The following is a 19,741-nucleotide window of genomic DNA, read 5'->3' as shown; positions in this document are numbered from 1 at the left end:
AGGTTTATTCACAAGTACCAACGATCAGAATTGTGACACCTGAGCTCTGACGCTGTCCCACATACCAAGCTCAGGAAACTACCCCAAACTTCTGCCAAGCCCTGTGTCTTTGTAAATACCCATTTCCGTATCCTTCGATTTCACGTGTCTCCACACAAACATTTCCCAGTTCTGATTCACCTGGCCGCGCTCAATTTCAGAGGCCCTTCATCGTCTCTGAGCAACCAGTTTCTGAACCGAGGCGTCCTTCGAAGCCCTCCTGCCTGGTTATAGTTCTGTATCTTCAGCACCCCCGGCCACTAGTGTTGTTTCTACACATCGTTCTTGAATTCCTCTCTGCACAACTACTCGTGGGTTAAGTTGCAATATCTGGCTTTTATCACTGGTTAGTAAGCGAGTGGATTCCCTCGCTCCTTCCTCCACTGTTCTTCAGCCCAGTGATTAGATACACGGTTGACAAACAAAATAAGAACAACAGGAAACAAGCGTTACTTGTACTAATGGAATGGAAAGGGTTTAAATATATATATCTATATTATAGATATACATATGCAGATATATATATGTATATATAGATATATATGTATGGAGTTATACCAACAATAGGAGCGTTGTTCACTTAGACTCAGACCGTACCGAACACCCCTCAGCAGTTCCCAGAGGACCTGACAGCAGTTCCGTCTGGTGACCACTCGTCCTGGGCAAACTGGGCTTGCTTTCCTTTGTTTTTAAAGACCAAGAGGAGCGTCAGTGCGAACGTGCCTAGAATCACACGTCACTTAGAACCAGCTTTAAAGAGCAGAGGCATCACGCTGAGAAAGGCTTGGTGCACACAGGCTGGCCTCACACTTTCCATCACGCTCGGCTTCTGTGTCTAGCTTACCGCTCCCCCAGAAGGGCGCCTTACTCAGTGCCACGCAGCCGACACTCCTGTGTTTACGTAGGAGCCACGTTCCTTTGCAACCAAACCACCTTCTGTGCCACCGAGCAGCTTTGAAACGCGAGTCAGGTGAGAACAGTGGCCGAGCACTAGAAACAAAGCCACCCGCTCCCCGCAGTGATGCCAATTTGTTGTCCTACTGCATTAAAACATCTTGGTACCATTTGTCAAAGCGCTGGTTTTCAGGGCTGGGTGGGCTTTTGTTTTTAATTTATAAACAAAGTGGATTACTTTAACTTTATTCAAACATAGCTGAAGTTCTAAATAAATTTTCCATACCAGACAAGCCAGTGGTCTCAGGGAAGAACAACATTACAAACCATGTTATGACTCTATCAAGCCAACATCAATTCTCAGTTGTTCACATGCACAAACAACTTGATTTACTGTCCAAGGGAAGTCTGCATGAAAAACCCGATGTGAATAAAGCTATTCAAAATGCACAAAACACAACAAAAAAAGCTATGGAAACAAACGGAACAAAAAAGGAATTAAGCTTGAATTGCAAACACAGAACGCAATGGTATCATGAAGGTGGTTTGGTCCAGGAGAGCTGACTGTCATCACGCATGCGTACGTGATGTCACGTGACTGTCTTCTACTGAAGTGCTTTTTGAAATGTTTATCGTGATGGGTGCTACGTCATTAGTGTTTCTTCCTAATGCATTTTAAAACCACCTACACACAATTATAAAAACCAGTAACTTGGACAGTTTTAACAAAACCCTCCTAGCCAGCTGAAAGATCTGAGGATCTCCAGTTGTGGTAATCAATATGTGCAAGAGAGGGGAATAGTCACTGCACCAAAAGGTCACCGGAACCTAATAAAAAAATGGAAAACCAAAACAACCTAGTAAATGTTTACATTTTGCTGGTTTCTCAGGGCTAGAGAGAAACGCTCCCTCCAAAGTCAAACTCTGTAGTACTTAACCACAGCGCTGCGTATTCAAGAGGCCGTGTACAACTCGAAGTAGCCACGCACCACATTATTCAGATACCACAACCAACACCTGCACGAACAGCTGCCGGAGTTGGAAAAAGAGAAACATTATACATCAAGTTGATGGCAAGCTCGTGTTAGTCCTGTGTGCTTGTAAACCAGTTACACGCTGTCAGAGGGCGGTCAAGATTTGATGGGTGGTCCATCAGAATCCACAGTTACGAAGCATATAAACGGGGGAAGAAAAGGGAACTGATTTTTTACTGGCACGTTAGAAGAAATCAATTCAACGTTAGTTTTGAAAAAAAAAATCAGTGCTCTCATCAAACAGAAGCAGCAAAGATCCAAAGCTGTAAACTCGATGTAGTAGTATCGTCAGGCAGCCTGTGACAGGCTCTTTCACTGTTTTTTTGGTCAAGAAAGCAGTGCTACTGCTGTACGAGCCAATTTATTTTTAGGATTCAGCCAAATGTCTTTTTGGTGCTTGTGGCACCTGAGGGAAAACTGGCAGGAATGACTTAGCCCATTCTACAGGACAAATAGAAGGACCATTCCCTTTACGCTAGCAATTCCTCTGGACCTTCAAACGTTGTCAACAATTGATTTCTCTAACAGATTTCATCAAATACTCATTATTTGAAGTCCTCGTATCAGGTCAGCTACGTCTCCGCTCATCTAAACATGCAGTGTTTTGTTGCTGACCCGAGGACTGCCGTGACAGCACATTAAAAAGCCTTCGTGCTTCCTTAAAGAATGGTCACCTTAAGTCAGACAGCTCTTGGATTTCTCCTCACAATCATGAACCTGAGCCAAAAAAATTGGACAAACTCCTTGGAATTGAGGCAAATATTCTGAAGTGACCCTTTGTGACAGGCAGTGACTGTTCCCCTCCAGAACCTAGAGCATGTGGTATATGGAGTGAGAGGTTACCAGTATCAACGGCATATATTGGCTGCTGAGAAATGTGAGATGTATTTTTTGTATATACACACATATAAAAAAATAAGAGTGAGGTAGATAAATGTTTGAAAAAAAATCAAAAACTGTCCCCCTGTCATACTCAAAAACCCTTATCTCAGTATTTAAATTTATTATGGGGCATCTCTACAGTGATTTAAACTGATATCACAAAAATAAATAAAAATCCTACATAGAATACCTTCTTAATTAACTTTTTTGTCTTTTTCATTTTTAAAAGGGAAAAATAACTACGGGACAGAGGCAAGAGAAGATAATGGGACCTAAACTACACAAGCAAAAAGCACTACAAACTTTTTAAAATCTCCAGTCAAAACTAGCAATCAGTATATTTTAATTCTTTGTTCTTACTCAAAAAGATTTAAACATTTCCATCCCAGAACCACCTCTTCACTGCCATCATTTGGTTGGATCAGTGCTAAACAAAGGCTTAGATGCTGTAACTAACGTAAGATGAGCAACTGGTATGACTCCCTGGTTGTAGACTTTCTGATGGCCCACTCCTTCCCCTTTCACCAAGGCTTCTGCAACTGAACAAACAAGCTTACTCATTTTCTTTTGTTCTGAGGTTTGGTCTACGATTTAAGCAACAAGCTTGTACTTGTACAGGTTTCCATAGCTGCCAATGCTTAACTGTTTGCTAGCCAAGCCACTGGCCCCAGCTACGCGCTTTCCACCCGGCCCCGCGGAAATGGCGTGGCGGGTTTGTTTTGGTTTGGTTGGGTTTGTTCAACCAGGGGTGCGAAGTGCAGCCCAGCGTGCCCTCCGTGAGGGCCTCCTCATTGGGAAGGCGAAGGGCTGGGGTTTGCTGGAGCCAGGTGTTCGATGGCTACCCTAAGAATGCCTGGCATCACCAGCTGCAACTGGTATAGCTCTCGTTCACGGGGCAGAAGGGTTAAAATAGTCTTCTTAAAAATCAGTGACCCAAAAGCCTGGTGTCTGCTGTTGTACCCAACAAATAAAATAAAAAAAGTGTGTATGTGACTGCGTGGGGAGTGTGTGTGGGGATGGGCGGGTGGATGTGTGCCACAACCAAAACAAGCGGGGAGGGAAGGAGGGGTAGGACCCTTGTACAACAATGAATATAAACACTGAACAAGAATGTACTAAATATTTAACCTTTTTTTTCTGACCTGAGTTTGTATCATGCCTTGCACTGTAAGAGACTCACATGCTGTCTGGGCAGAGGTTAGTGGGAAGGAAGGAAAACCGGGGTTTAAAAACACCACACCACAGCACTGCTAGAGAGTTTCCGTGCGGGGTGTCCCTTCTTTCTCCATATCCCCCTCAAAAGCCCTGTAGCCCACACAGCCAAGATGTTGTAAAACAACTAATGGGGGGGGAAAAAAAAAAAGGAAGAAATGTATTTATAAAAAGGCATTAAACAGTTCATGGCAAATCATATGAAAGGTATCAGTTACTGGGAAGGAGGAAGTAAAAGTTACACACTATAGTACAAAGCATAAGAAAATTTGTTGGAAGTGGGAGGGAAGGGAAGGGAAGGAGGGCAGACCTGAAGGTTTTCATAGATTAAATCCACAAAGATAAAGAACAAAAAAAATAGCAGCTTTTTTCTGTACAGACATATAGATGAGTATCTGAACCGTAAAAAAGTTATAAAAGTGACACAAAAGACAATGTGTATGCAAATGATCCATGGTCTAACATAGAACTGCAAGACCCTTCGAGAAGTCTTAATAATAAAGAGGAAAAGGTCAACAAAGCATCATATACTTGAATCCGGTTACTGCTTTTTTTTGTCTTCTCCAATTTGTGTTTCTAGGTGTTTTTTTCCTTGCAAGCCTGTGAAGGAAGGCAGGCTGCAACGATGGAGATCTCTGCCGGTTATTTTCATGTTTTTCATGTTTCATTTTTGGCGTGCGGTTCACTTTTTTTTTTTGTACGAAATGCACGTGTTTATTTAGCTCACCACTGCCAGTTTTGTCCAGAATTCATGGGGATGGGGATAGGGGTGGAGGGAGGGCTGTTTCTTTACCCCATCCCTTTTATCTTCTCCATCACAAGAAAAAAAAAATCACATTTTGTCCAGTTTTGAAAAAAGATCTAGACAATTTGATTTTTTTTTTTTTTAAATACCAGTGTACGATTGAATAGAATGTATTGGTCAGGATCTCTTTTAAACAGAGCAGTTGATTACTGTGCTCCTTCCATGCCTACAAAAAAAAAAAACAAAAACAAAAAACAAAGAGTTCAGTTTTTTGGCAAAATTTGGCAGCGTTGAAAATGGTAACAACCTTGGACGAATGATGGCCCTTTTTTATTCTTTTATGTGTTCCTAAAAAGATTAAAGAGCAACATTAAAAATCCAGTCTTTTTAATTTTTTTTTTTGTGGTTTTTTTGTTTGTTTTGTTTGTTTGTTTTATAAAGACCTACAGTGTTAGGCAGGTGCTTGCAAGGGTACCGGGGAGCCACCTGGCCTGCGATATCTTTGATCTGATAAAAGTGCTGTACGGTTGAACTTGCACGCAGATATGTTTCCCATTATGAAGCAAAGAGAGAGACAGAAAGAAAGAGAGAGAAGATAGAGGGGAGAGAGAGAGAGAGAGAGAGAGAGACATCAGATCTCAAGTTTTCTGTTGCTATTAAGTGTTAACATTAGAGTTTTAAAAGGCCAACTGTGTGCCCCATGAATGGAGTCCTTTACTGAAACAAACATCTGCTTGCATATTGAAAAAAGAAAAATACGGTAACTTGTTTACTGAAAAAAGGGTTCTCCCAAGTGCAGCTATGGCAGTTCTGAAGATCCACTGAGGTACAGTAGGCTTTTGAATATATTGTAATTTTCTTTCTTTCTTCCCCCAATGCATGTGTTTTTCTGTGTTTTATTTCTGTGAGATTCTGGTTCTAAGGATCAGCAGGCCGAAGACTGGGGCAACGGTAAGGCCCTCTCATTCTTGCGTCCCCCGTTCATGTGTGCGTACGGCTGTCTCTCCTCGAAGCTGGCCCGAAGGACCACCATGCCTGGGCCGTTCTCGGCTTTGTGTCCTGAGTGCTTGTCAGTGGGTTGGAGGGTGGAAGAGGGATCTAAAGGAATGCTCTCCATGTTTTCAGTCTCCAGGTCAAGCTCCTCTGTATCCGGAGGCTTGTTCTCTTCACTGTAGAAGAAGGAGACCTCTTTGAATGCTGGATCCAGCTCGTCTTTAATGCTACCGATTATTTCCAGGAAGGAGGGCCTCATTTTCGGATTGTACTGCCAGCACATGCGCATCAGTTCAAACCTGGACAGGAAACACACAGCAAAACCATTTACTGAGGTGTTTTACGAGCCCCGGCTGGAGCCCAACCAACTGTGACTGAATCAGACCACGCATTTTAGAAAATCATTCCATTCTGACGGAAGACGAAGTGACAGAATTTTTACAGGCCGAGATCCCCGTGTCACATTTCAACCTCCTTTCTAACCGCTGATTTACTTCTATAGCTCCTATCTCAACCTTCTCCACTCCCTTCCACACACTTGCCCATAAACAGTCTCATGGATACCTGACATCCAGAAGCATTTTGTACTGTTATTCTGACTTGATATTTCTCTCTTTTTCCTCCAAAATATCCTGTGCTTACTCAATCATACAGCTACATGATAGTGCCTCTTGGAGTATTTTTTTCGAACAACCAATCCCTACCCTATCAATATTGTCCTGGAAAAAATTAAAATAGGAAATACACACAAAGTAAAGCACCTCTTTCTACCCCTGAAAGAAGGATATTACATTAAAATTAATTGTAATCCCCAAAAGACATTTGCCAATCTCAAAGACATTCTCTAATCTTTTATTTTAAAATTATGTTGTTTTCATTTATGGCCAGGGATGCATTAATATTTTACGGAGTGTGAGATCATCTGTATAAGCACATCCATGATTAGATCTGTACAATGTCCCATGCTGGCAAAACAAAACCACAAAATGAAATAGTAATACATACATAATGAAAACAGTGTTTTCATGACACAGCAAAATTGGATATTCCTGAGAGATCGCCCTGAGCTTTAAACACAACACAAGAAAGGAATTCACTGCCTGTGAAGGTGGAGTAGCGATGTCTTCTGTTAACACAGCACAAGTAATAGGACAAATTTAAATAAGGAAGATTAACGTTAATTCTTGAAGCCAATCCTCTGTGTACACAGTACTCAGAAGAACACGCTGTGTGCAGGAAGTCACCACTGGCCAAAACTACTACTTTCTGTGCTAGAATAAGAATGGATCTAAAAAAAAAAACCAAAGAAAAATTTTCTAGTTAAGGTAACGTACTGGAGAATCCTTCACATCTCTGACTTACCTTCCAGCACCGTGACCTGCAGTCCCAGTAAGACCCCCTTTTCCTTGCCTGGCCAGCAGCCTGGTCCAGTGGCCAGTCTGCATTCATTTCCCCACCTCTGCCAGCCTTCCCGTGTAAGGTTAGCCAGGTCGCCTAAACTTTTAGTTTTGATTCCATAAAACAACAATACCATTTTCCTAACTCCCACAGATTTTCAGAAAGTAAGCAAGCAATTCTATTTTATGCTTTGATTAGCTCTCACTGCCTTATGCCCCGGCAGCAGTTTACTAGATCTCTGCATCAGTGTGCGGAATTACTTTACTTTTTAAAACCAAACAACAAAACCAAACGAACAAAAATTCACTCCTTTTTTGAATAGCACCTAAATCCATCACAGAGTAACATCCCAATGTCTCCAGCATCCCTGCTGTAGAACAAAGCTTTCAACAGGACTGTCACCAAGCTGGAAAACCCTGGACTCTGAAGCCTGTTGCGGTGCATCACTGCCCACAGTGGGGTCCAGAGAGTCTGGGAACCCTGGCCTGAAACAAAACCAAAGCAAAGAAATCCACTCCCCCAGAAACTCGCTCCTTGGGAAATACTGTTGCATTTCTTCACAGGGTGCACGACGTTCTCAGCTGACATGAACCAGCAAAGAGACAGAAATCTGCTGTATTTGAGATGCAAACACTGCTGAGAGCACTTCAACCAAAACAAAAGCAATCTGAATTGAAGTGCATTTAAAGTCACAAATATTCCTGTTAGAGCTCAGCTGGCACAACTCTGCATGAACAGAAGTCAGCCACCTAAGCACGGCCTTGTGGCACCCAAAAAGAAGCTGGCAAAACCAGTCTGTGCTGGGAGAACTCCCTGTGTACTCAATGCTGTATTGTAACAGGCACATATAAACACTGTTAAACTACTGCTTGTTTTTGAGCCCTTAAAAACTCTTTCAGAGCAAAAGCGAAGCCAAACTATAAAACTGCACTATACCCTCACCCACAAATGAGGAGGAAAGCTTGACACATAAATATATAAAATCCATTTCTGTTACTTCATTGCTGTTTCCTTTCCAGCTGACTGCTGCGTCCCTGAATAGAAGTGTTAGCTGGAGCCAAGAACACTGGATATTCCCTGGCGCTTCGCCCTGAGGCCTAAGGGCAATGCTAAGGAGATACCACAAGCAGCGGAGTAATGCATGTGACATCAGCACAAACAAGGACATGTGATGTTTCTTTTAAGCCATTCCAGATTTAAAAACCCTACAGAGTTCCCATAAAAGGATTTTTTTTTTCTTTTTAACTCTGTGGGTTCAAAGACCTTGTTCACATTATCTTAAACAAAAAAACCCTTTCCAGCAGACAATAGAAGAATTTACAGGCTGTTAATACAACCTGAGCAGTTTTATAAAGTATGGTTTTGACTGGTGGCAAGTGAGCTCAAGGAAGCTGCAGGCATCATCATGAGGTAGAGGAATAGCCACTGTCTTTCCCATGCATTTTTTGCTCAAAGAACTGAGCAGAAACTGAGTTACTTTTTGCACTGAGACAGTAAGAAAATGGAAAGTTACTATAGAAGCTGCCTTCCATTTGAGTGGGTGTACGTTTGTGCTTTGCATCAGACTTGATTTGGTGGGAAGAGTGAAAGGACATCTCCTATTCTGCTGTTGCTACATGCTGACATTACCTCTGCATAGCAGACCCTGGTTTCTAACTGAGTGCTCGCCAGGAACAAAGGGAAAATCAGCAATGCGTAAATAGTCTAGTCATCTACAATACATGTGGAGGAAGCAATTTTGCTTCAAAAACAGAATGGAATTCCAGCCTCCACAACTTTTAAAAGCCCCATGGGAACACACTGTCCGAGAGCTTCAGCTGTAACAAACCTTCTCGCCACGCAGCCATCACCTGATGAACACTGCCATAACAATGGTAGTACATAAAAGCATAACTTATTACACAGGAAGAGGAGAAAAACAGCAAAGCTCCTCCTGGCACTGTCTTATTGAACCATCTGTCTTATTGCATGGCTCTGTCTGTAAAACCATGCAAACTATGCCAAGAGGGTGTAGCATAAACAGAACTGAGTCTCGTTTCACCCCGCGTAAGAGTAAAAAGCCTCTAGAAATACCACCCCCTTTGTGCTTAGCCCTTTCACATGGATTTACCACCTCTCTGAACCACAGGACAACCGCGCCGTAAAATCCCCCTTTGCACAAGCATCTGATACAACCAAGCTGCAGAACAGAACCTCTCCAGTTCTTCAGGTGTCCTTGGTCTCTGATCCACCTAAAAGCTACTGACTTGTTGCTACCAGGGGTTAGCAAAGCACAGCCACTAACAAGCATTACTAGCATTGCAGTCTTAGGAGAGATGGAACGTCCAAGATTGCTTGCACCACGTAGCATTCGTGCAGGGGGGGCAACAAGAGGCCCTTACGAAAACTACTGCACTGTGGCTGGAGCGTGCATGGCTGTGTCAACAGTCACATAATCTGCAAGGTTAAAAATAGTAGATTCTGTGACAGTTGCACCAGGATTCTTCTCTCTATTCTCATCTACGCTTCCCCACAGCAGTCTACCTCCTCCACCTGTTCTGGAGGTTTTTGTACGTCAGTATACTCCCCTCTCTCTACAGAAAGGTAAATTTGTGTTCTGCCCACAATTTTAGTTGTTTCCAAGTCAAACTAATTTAAAGAAAAAAGTATCTCTGCATTTGTAGCCTACCACATGAAATATAGAGAAGTGCAGATCCTGGCTCCCCTTCTCACTTACTTTCACGCAGTACCAAGCACAAGAATTATATTGACTTCCCAGCAGCAGGTGGACTTTGCTTTCTGGACATCTTGAGTTAATATTAAGTATCACAGACCGGTCAGTCTCCACCAGTGAGAATCTGTGCTAAAAAACACCTTCCACTGGCACAGACATAGCAAGAAACTTGCCTTTAAACAGAATCTTTTAGCAAGCTCCACAAAAAAGAGGACCCCCTATTTTACAAAGGGTTTCATAAAGCACTTGCGAAAGCAGTTGCCTGAAACATGCTGGGGATGCATGGCAAGATCCATATGCAATCTCAGGGCTCTTTGCAATTCTGTTACAAGCACCTTTCTTGTCCATTCAGTAATTTTTTTTGTTACGTCCCTTGCTGAGAAGCAGGTTATCAGACAGCTGGTGAGAGGAGAGGAACTCTGCCTACAGACCAGGTTTCCGTGCCTGCCAGCAGGAACACGTGTGAGGTTCAAGACTGGCAGCAGTTGTCAGGTTACCAAGTGTTGCACAGCACCTTTACAGCATCTTGGGCTAACAGGATGGAAGACAGGGAAAGAAGTGAAAACATACATACATACAAAAAAAAAAAAGCACCATAGTAACACAAAATAGGTTCTCTGAATGCCAAATGCATGTGCATGGAACAAAGGTGAAGATTGTTCTGGAGCTTCCTACTGTTACTCCTACAACAGCCTATTTGAATTTCAGCAGACTTGGGTGTCTGTCCTAATACAAAGACAAAACAAGCTGAAAGGGAGCTAAAGCAAGTCACAATAAGCTTCCAAGGTCAACACATTCAATTTTTTTTTTTTTTTTTTTTTTTTTTTTTGCATTTTGGACAGAGTCAGGATGTTTTGTACACAACTGTATCACCAAAAAAAAAAAAAAGACACCGCTAAACTGGATGTGCCTTAGTTCTGAGTTCAGCCCTGTTCCTTGTTCTGATGGACAGACGTGGCTAAATTCAAAGGAAGATTTTTTTTATTCTGCACCTCTGCAATGTCAGACTAATGCCTTGGTGGCCATAATTAATGTGTGAACAGCTTCTTCATTAAAATCAGCACAAAAAAGGCCTTTGATGTTACACACTGGTGCAAAGATTTGCTCTGCCAGACATTAACCAAATTCTCCCAGCTTGCAAGCCAGTTACCCTGAAAGTGGATTCATTCAGTAGCAACACCCAGCAAGCAGAGTATTATCTCTGAGGAGGAGGAGGAAGAGGAGGAAGAAGAACGGATCGGGTGGGCTGCAGTAAAGAGAGCTTCTTGCTGTGATTCCTCTCTCGTCCCCCTGTTCATACCACACATGCCCCAGGTTAATGGGGAATTTCTAATGCTGAATCTCTTGCTGAGCATGTTCTCACTGTAGAGGTATTTTTACTCCTATGGACTCGGGGAGCTGACCCCTTCACACACCCTGTTCTTCCCCCATTTCTGCCTACTCCCCCCCCTCCATTACACAGCTCTGACCGTGTTAAACAATCTGACTGCCAGAAATTCTCCACAGCATCGTGGAAGGGAAAGAATGTGAAATTGAGGAATCACATGGCAGCTACACCTCCCCCTGCATATACCACCCACCCCCCTCAAACAACAAAACAACACTGCCTGTCATCTGAAACCAAAGCCAGCACTCCAGCCAAAAAAGCTCTTTTCCTAAGAATCCCAAGCAGCTGAGGCCCTTAAGTGATTGTATCCCTTCTGTGGGCCTCCAACAAATTTCAATAACTGCAAGACGCAGTATTTCCTTCCCAAAAGCCAGTTCGGGAAGTATATCAAAGTAGTAAAGTCTGTACAACTGAAACTGCTGTACACAAAAGCCAGAAGAAGTATTTCAGCAATGTAAAGCTAAAAACTGAAGCCTGCTGCATTGCACACCCTCCTTTGCTGCAAGGCTTTGTATTGATTCTAGGGGTAGGCAAAGGTTTTTCTGCGTACTTCTTTCTGTGCTTATAGGAAAGGAAACTGTTAGCAGGGGAGATTTGTTTATCTCAATGTGATGAGCACCGTGACTGAAATAGCAGATCCAATGCTGCTTCAGACAAAGGAACGATACATTCATTTATCTGTATGCTGAACTAAAAAGTTGAATTCCACAGAGTTTATGCACAATACCTTTCAGCTCATCCTATACTCTTTTTTCTCTCTATGCTCAACAGAATTACTTTAAGCAGAAGAGATAAGATTAAGGCACAAAGTCTTCTGCTGTATCAAATGTCACTTATGAGCTTTTATTAAGTCTAATTTTATTCAGGAACACAAAGATTGGGTTTTGTTTCCTTATTAGATGAGATAGCCTGAAGTGAGATCCTGGCCACAAGCGAAGTTGTTTTCTGGTATGTCTAACTACTATAAAATACTAGATTGACAGAGACTGTTCAAGCAGCACCTCACATTACTATCACTCTTTAATAACCCCTCCTGTGGTAGATAGGGCAGAAGTGGACATTGAAGGGATTAGGAAGAATAAACTGTGCACTGAGAACAGCAGTAACTGTTGAAACTTACAGCATATCAGGACAATTGTCTGGTTTTTCCAGCAGACCTCCTTCCATCACAAAGCGGAGCACTTGTTCATTGGTCATGCCTTGGTATGGCTGCTCTGCTAACGTTGCAATCTGACAAAGTACAACACCAAAAGACCTGGAAAATAAATCAGAACTTTAGAAAGCCAAGCAATCTTTATAAATATATTTTTCTTAGATGATGCTGAGCAGGTAGGTGTCCATGGGTATTTTCTTTTACCAAAAAATTCCAATTGCTCAAAAAGTATGCAACTATGGTGACAACCACATCACCTAGCATAAGCGACTGTTGACTTCAAACACCTCTAGTCAATGGTGAGAAACAGGCTCCCAGTTCTGAATGACTCTTCAGAATGGCCTCTGTAAGAAGAGACTGGTAATATTACATCTCCATTTTTCACACTATGATCTACAGCTCAGAGCTGGTCGTGATTATGATCATTCAGTGGTCCAACATTACTTGGTTACACCAGTTCTGTACAGGTCAATCAGTAAAAAAGCCACCACAAGCTCCTTGCTCCTCCATCTCAGAGGAGATTTAAGCTGTGAGCTTGCCTGGAGAATCAGCTCGTACCTCATCTCCCTTTCCCATGGCTTTGAGTTCAGCCTTTAGGCACGCTGCAAGGTGGGAAGAACATGGAAAGGGGAAAAGGAAAGATGCAGGTAAGGAAAAAAAAAATTTAAAAATTCTGTTTCTATCTCTGCGCTTCCTGTACAGAGGACCTCAGGCTGGATAGAAACCTGATCATTAACGTCTGCAAAAAACCCGTGTGTGGCTGGGTGCAGGGAATCAAACCTCCTAAGCAGGTGGTTGCAGAGGCTGGTTATTAAAGTGAGCTTGACAAGCCCTCCTGAAAGCCACAGAGATAGCAAGAAAAAAATCTGTACATTTAAAAAACTAAACTCAAAATCTTCATGTAACATCTCAGGTACTCCTGATAGCAGTTGAGAAGGCAGTTAACGCAGAACTTTAAGCTCTCATTCAGTGCAAGCTGCTCTTCATCAGAAATACTTGAGTCGCACAAATCTGATTTAAAGGCTGCATTTTTCCCTTACCACTCTAGCAAGCCAAGAGCTAGACAGCAAATGCACACCACCACACCTGTGCATCTCATCTGCCTTACCACTAAAAGCAAGCAAACAAACCAACCTCTATTCCCCAGGCACATAAAACACTTCTTGGGTAATATTTTCCATTTATCCCTCTGGCTTTGGTTTCTTCCACATTCTAAGTCAAAGGTGCAAAGTAAGGATCAAGGCATTCGACATACAGCAGCAAGTAACAAAACCCATTTTTGAAAAAGACATGGACGAAATGTGAATGTTCTCCAGCTTCTTGTACCAAGACCCTAATTTGCTGCTTCAGCAGCAAAACATTTAAGCCCCCAGGAGAAACTCAGTTACCCCTTTCAGAACATGTATGTAACTACGTTCTTGAAACAGAGCTTCTAGCTCCTTCCAACTAACTACAAAGGACAGCAGAAGTGAAAAAAGAAGTCTGTCTAATAATAGGAATTGATTACTGGTGAAGAAAGATAAGTGTAGTTATGTAATTGGGTGGTTTGGATGTAAGTATTGACACTTTCTAAAAATATCTCCATTTAGAATTAGTTTATTGAGCAGATATGGCTCAAATTGTCTGCCCTGCACTGAAGAGTCATCTACTTTTAGAGCTGCTGTGCAAAGAAAGAAAATCTAGATGCTGTCTTGCCTTCTGTGGCTAAAATGCTGAGTCAAGCTTAGAGAAAAAAAGCGTAGTTTCAATAGGGTATTGTTGTCAAAACAGGAGTCCAGTATTATTAGCCAGTTATGGTAGAGTGGTTTTATCTTTCAGTTATCCACTGTATCTAAAACAGTTTGCATCTGGAGCCAGAAGCTACAAACAGACTTGCAATTGTTTGCCTTTCAGGGGAGGCAGGGACAGAGGGTCAACTCAACATTTTGGTGCCTTTGAAGCTACTTTGATCACTGCAGGAATAACGAGAACAAGTCTTGTGCACCTACTAGTCAGATTATCATAACAAATAAACTTATGTTGCTCCTTCAAGGCAACTACCAGCTCTGAAAGAATGCAAGATGCTGAAGACTTATTTATAGAAATACACCCTCACCCTGAACAGTATTACATTAATTTTAAAATGTTCTCCTTCCCTAACTACAACAAAAACAGTCTTGTCTCATTACCTCATTCTTCAGTCTGAAAAGCAATAAAAGAATGAATTGCTAAAATAAAGCTCCACCCTTCAAAACCTCCAGACACTCTTTCTGCAGTTTGCCTTTTCACCTTACAGTTTATAAATCTTGGACTCTGACCACTCACACAGTTTTGTCTTTTTGACATTCTGGCTTCTAAAACTTATCTCGAAGAACACGGAACCAGATGTCACAAAATCCTACCAAAAAGGCAGGAAAAACAATCTCAACATTTTTTACTGTTTGATGAAAATAAATGGCCCCCAAAACAGCCAAGCTACACAGTTTACACGAAGCAACTTCAAAATCCAAACCAATACAAGGAGTCAGGATATTTTTCCTGGCATGAAGAGACCTTCAATGTATAGTTTTTTGTCTAAAAGTTACTGAGAAGTAAACCGGAATGACCCTTTTAACCATTAGCAGATCAAGTAGGTAGACACTATTTCATGACGGTGATAAGTCAAGCTCCACTACATTTGGAATTCAGACTGAAATTTCTGAATCTATAGCCACATGTGGATACATGTGGCAAACGCAAATGTATACATGTTCTAAACAAACAGCATATTCCTCATGTTGAACCAGGTTTTTTGCACCTCAAGATAGTATACCTATGTGAACCAAATTTCAGAATAAGTCACTTCTAACAATTAAGATGGCAAACCATCCCAAGGAGGAACTGTCTGAAATACTGATGAGAGCTGTGGACCTCCTCTCCATAAAGCAACTTTTTTCCTCTCTATGCTTTCAAGTAAAAATCTGTCAGATTTTACTCCTCCTCTTAAGTTTTCCAACCTTATAATCAGTAAGCTACTTTCCTTGATGTGACTTCTGGCTAGGATATTTCGCTCAGACTATCCCACTGATAAACTGCAATATTGTTTGCTCAACCCTGCTTTGGACTGCATGACCGATGAATGACAAATCTTGTTAACGTTGAAGGGAGAACTCACATACCTCCTGCAACAACTAAAGTACTAATTTACTTCTGACACTTGATTTGACGTCATATCTGTGGGTTGGGGTTTTTTGTGTTTTTTTGTTTGTTTGTTTGTTTTTTGGGTTTTTTTTGTTTTGTTTTTGTTTTGTTTTTGGTTTTTTTTATTTGAGTTATGTTTAAACAATTACATCACTTAACAGTTATAGGTTAAAAGGAAAGTGTGTATGGAACAACTGCAGTACGTCACCGAAGCTGAACACCTGATCTGCTGTAGCTTGCTTTTGATACAATGGCTGGAGTTGACGGCTGGACTTAAAAGTTACTGTTGTACGGTAAGAATGGGCAGGTCTGCCAGCTCTTCACTCCAGGCTCGTTCAGTTCTACATCTGGAGATTTTCTAGTGATATATTCCAAATTTCTGTCTGCTCTGTGAAGCCATTACAAGTCCCAAAATTCTTTTACTGCAGGGGGAGTGCCAAAAGCATGCCTGCGCTGCTCCATTAGATAAATGGCTGATACAGGGCTTCCCCTTCAACTCAAAGTGGTTATTTTCATCTGCTTCCAAGTTTGAGGGTTACTGGATTCATAAATAAGTTACTAGCCATATGCAAAACATTTTAAGCAACATTCTGGTGCTTTGCTTTTTCACTCGCAATTTCTCTTATGAACTTTTCACTCAAAGCTGGTGCTGTGGATTACCGTCCACCAACTCCAAAATCCTCAAGCTGTTTAAAGAAAATGCAGTTTACTACTAAAATACCATTCCTACTGACTTCTAGACATTTGCAGGCAATCAGCTGCCAATTCTGTAACAGATCAGCAGTAAAAACATCTTGTTAGGAAGGCAGAGAAACCATAAAAGACATAGTAGAGGTTTTGCCAGTACACATTCATCTTCTGCCAAGTCCTCCCTACCTATCTGCAGAAGTTTGGTGTGCGGTGGGAAATTGTTCCAGAGTATTATTTCTTCTAAGAGGTATATTTTGAAATTTCCTGAATGCCTCTATAAATAACTTCACAGATACAGCAACTAGGCAATGTGCTTTTAAAGAAAAACCTATTTCTGCATCTTGCGGTATATAAAACAAGCAAACAAAGCTCCAAATGGAGAAGGATATACACAAGGGAGAACTCCCAAGAAAAAACCTGCTAGTGTACACAAACCGTCTGCGGGAAAGTAGAGTTATTTACACAGAAGGTTTTGATAGAAAAGCAGGTCAGCACTATGAACCTTTCTATATTCTTGGCAACTTTTAATGCTTTTCTTGAAGGAAGGCAATTTGAAAAATGACAACTTGCTCTTCCAGGTGAAGGTAATGTTTTTCACTGCACAACTGATTTTACAACCCACAGCAGGAAACATGCTGCCACCTCCAGTTTTGGAAATCCATTTAATTCTGCTCTCGGAGAGAGCAGAATCTAACCTCACGAGTTCTTGATTTTGCAATGGAAATATGAAATATAAAGCAGAATGCTTCACAGTGGAAAAAGAGAGTTACCTTTGAAGATACAGGAGAAGCAGTATACTTAGTTAAGTCTACTAAAACAAGAAAAGAGGCTAGAAAGAAGAGGGGCTAAAATAGTTTTTCAGAGCCCCTTTTGTGTTACCAGACATCGGAGTGCGTTGTGAAGACTCCATCTTTCAGTGATTCTGGGGACATCCAGCGGACAGGCAGCAAACCTTTCCCTCCTTTACGATAATAATCTGTCTCGTAGATATCTCTTGTCATGCCAAAATCTAGAAGGTATAAATGTTTTGAGTTTGCACAATAAAATGATGAACATCTCCCCTTACTACAAGCCATTGTAGCCAGCAGAGAATCACAGTTTGGTGCAAAAAATCTGCAATCTGTTACCACGACACTTTACTTTGCAGGCACTTTACCTGCTGCCTTAGGGCTGGTTAGCTTCCTTCCCAACAAAACCAACATTTTTACCATTGACTTCAGTGGGTGAGAAGTCTGAATGATTTAAATACATTAATATGAAAAGTTCCAGGATTTACACTCAAGCCTTGCAGTAAGCTAAATCTTCTGAAGGTCATACAATTCACTAATCTGTTCTCTAAATTCAATGATTTTCTTTTCTTTTTAAGGAGTGTAAAGAGCTCCTTTAGTACTTAGTACTATTGTCTTTAATTAAAGAATCTCACATGTTGAAGGAAGTGCTTCTTTCTCTTTTTTTTCCCCCTCTGTCCAAAGGTAATTTCTAGTTCCTGTATAATATTCCATCTAAAATGCTACAGAGGATTAGGCTATTCATTTATGACTAACACAGACCAGTATTAAAGACATACTTTGGATTATACGCATGTTCTTAGCTGTAAATATGTAAACATTTGCAAGACTTGGATCTAACAACGCTCATCTCCTGACTGTAACTCAGACTTATTCCAGAATTTTTTTCTGTACAATCAGCTTGATGCATACAAAACCGCTGGGTCTTGGACTAGCCTATTTAAACCAGTAACTATATTTTCAGACACTAACCAAAAAGTTAATAAATCAAGTGGCATCAAATCTCTTAATAATATTAAATGCTGTCTGCTAACACAGCAGACCTAGGGCAAAATCCATTTTATCAATACAGACCTGTAGTTGCCCCTTTTTTCCTGGGAAAAGTGGAGTGAAAAGAGGACAGAATTCCTCCAGTTCTCACAGTTGTTATTACCAGTCTATGGATGTCACTATTACCAGGCTTGGATGACTGACCGACCACTGATCCTTCTCATTCCTTGCCTGCTAGGGACACTGGTACCCTCGGTGATTAAGACTAAAACGCCCATCTGTGCAGCTATTCCATCACTCCCACACACCAGGGTGACTTTATCCTGGCTGAATGGAAAATTCTTTAAAAATGTAATGCAAAGAAGAAACAGATATGCAACGAGCATAGGACGGTGTAGCATAAAGCTCTTCCTCTCAGATCTAAACAGTCTGAGTTGGAGTGTTCCAGCCAAGATGCTCCTAAACTGTTTCTACATGAAGGGATTTTCAATACTGGTACATAAATGAGAGCAGTGCAGCATATTTCACGAAATGCTTTCGGGGTAACCATGTACCATGTTAAAGGGAAGAAATGCACCATCTTCAGTTCAAAGAATTGTAAAACATCCTGGTGGGGGGAAGAGGAATGAGAAAACTGGAATGGGAAGGATTCAGGCTGACTTCCCCCAAACCTGCAGAAAATGCACAAAATCCCCCAAAGATCTTATTTCCTAATTAACTGACTCAAAACGAAATAATTTTTTCTTTCTCCCAAATGACAGGATTACTTACACAAATTATCAAAAGAGCTGAGTTAAGCTCAGAGAAAAAGAATCAGTTTCCTAGAGCAGAAGGCTGTTGCTATACATGTTATTTTAATGCGCACAACTCAAAAACAGCCAAAAGCTTAAAATCACCCTCTCTGGAGAGAAGTCTGAAAAAACTCATCTGACACCATTTTGGAGGGATGGTGAAGGGAAAAAAAAAGTGGCGTTCTAACAGCAGAGCAGAGGAAAAGCCATTCTGTTGTCTGCAAAGCAGAACTCCAGTTCAGACTGGAAAGCATCCAGCTGAAGTCAAGCCTTACATTCCACTTCCAAATCAGATATACTTTAAAATAATCCTAAAATTCTTATTCTTGAATCAATAAACAGGAGGTGGAATTATTTTTGGTCATTAACAGAAAAGCGAATGACACACCAGTGGTAACTACGCCATCCACCCAGGGGTCTGCAGCATCTGCACCTCAAATCACTGCTTCACTAGCTCTTTTTAAACCCACACGCTATACTATTTCCTCACTGGAACAACAGCAAGTAGAGGTATTTCAAGAGTTTCAACTCAATGTTGGCTGCTCACAGGTCTTAAATCACAGCAAGGCTTCCTAAGGAACATATTTCTTTCTGCAGAAATTTAAACTAGAGCTAAGTTTTAAAAGGTCTTTCAAACAGCTTTCAAAAAAATAAAATGCCTAAGATGCTGATTTTTCAGGATGATGTTTTTCATTTGTGTAAAAGTCAAGAAAGCGCACCTCCAATTTTCACTGTGAAGTCTTCTGCCACCATGCAGTTTCTCGCAGCAAGATCTCTGTGAACAAATTTGTTGGCGTTGAGGTATGCCATCCCATCAGCAATCTCTCCTGCCATCTGAATCATTTTCTTCAGAGTTGGAGGTGCCTGGCCAGG

At 41.4% G+C, this 19,741-nt stretch overlaps 1 protein-coding gene across 1 annotated transcript in view; it reads right to left on the bottom strand.

Annotated features, from left to right (window-relative positions):
• Positions 1 to 5,241: 5,241 nt before the first annotated feature.
• IGF1R (insulin-like growth factor 1 receptor) overlaps positions 5,242 to 19,741 on the bottom strand; it is a 245,803-nt gene continuing 231,303 nt past the window's right edge. The window contains exons 19-22 of the mRNA XM_009321543.1: positions 19,588 to 19,741; positions 17,179 to 17,308; positions 12,418 to 12,552; positions 5,242 to 6,098 (exon numbers count right to left, since the gene is read on the bottom strand). The exon at positions 19,588 to 19,741 is cut by the window's right edge and continues 1 nt beyond it. Of these exons, the coding sequence (XP_009319818.1) occupies positions 5,732 to 6,098; positions 12,418 to 12,552; positions 17,179 to 17,308; positions 19,588 to 19,741 (786 nt within the window). The 3' untranslated portion in view covers positions 5,242 to 5,731. The remainder of the gene's footprint in view (positions 6,099 to 12,417; positions 12,553 to 17,178; positions 17,309 to 19,587) is intronic.

Source organism: Pygoscelis adeliae, unplaced genomic scaffold (assembly GCF_000699105.1).
Source record: "Pygoscelis adeliae isolate BGI_AS28 unplaced genomic scaffold, ASM69910v1 Scaffold13, whole genome shotgun sequence".
NCBI lineage: Eukaryota > Metazoa > Chordata > Aves > Sphenisciformes > Spheniscidae > Pygoscelis > Pygoscelis adeliae.
Note: the sequence above shows the minus strand (reverse complement) of the source record. Positions and strands in the feature narration are given on the sequence as shown.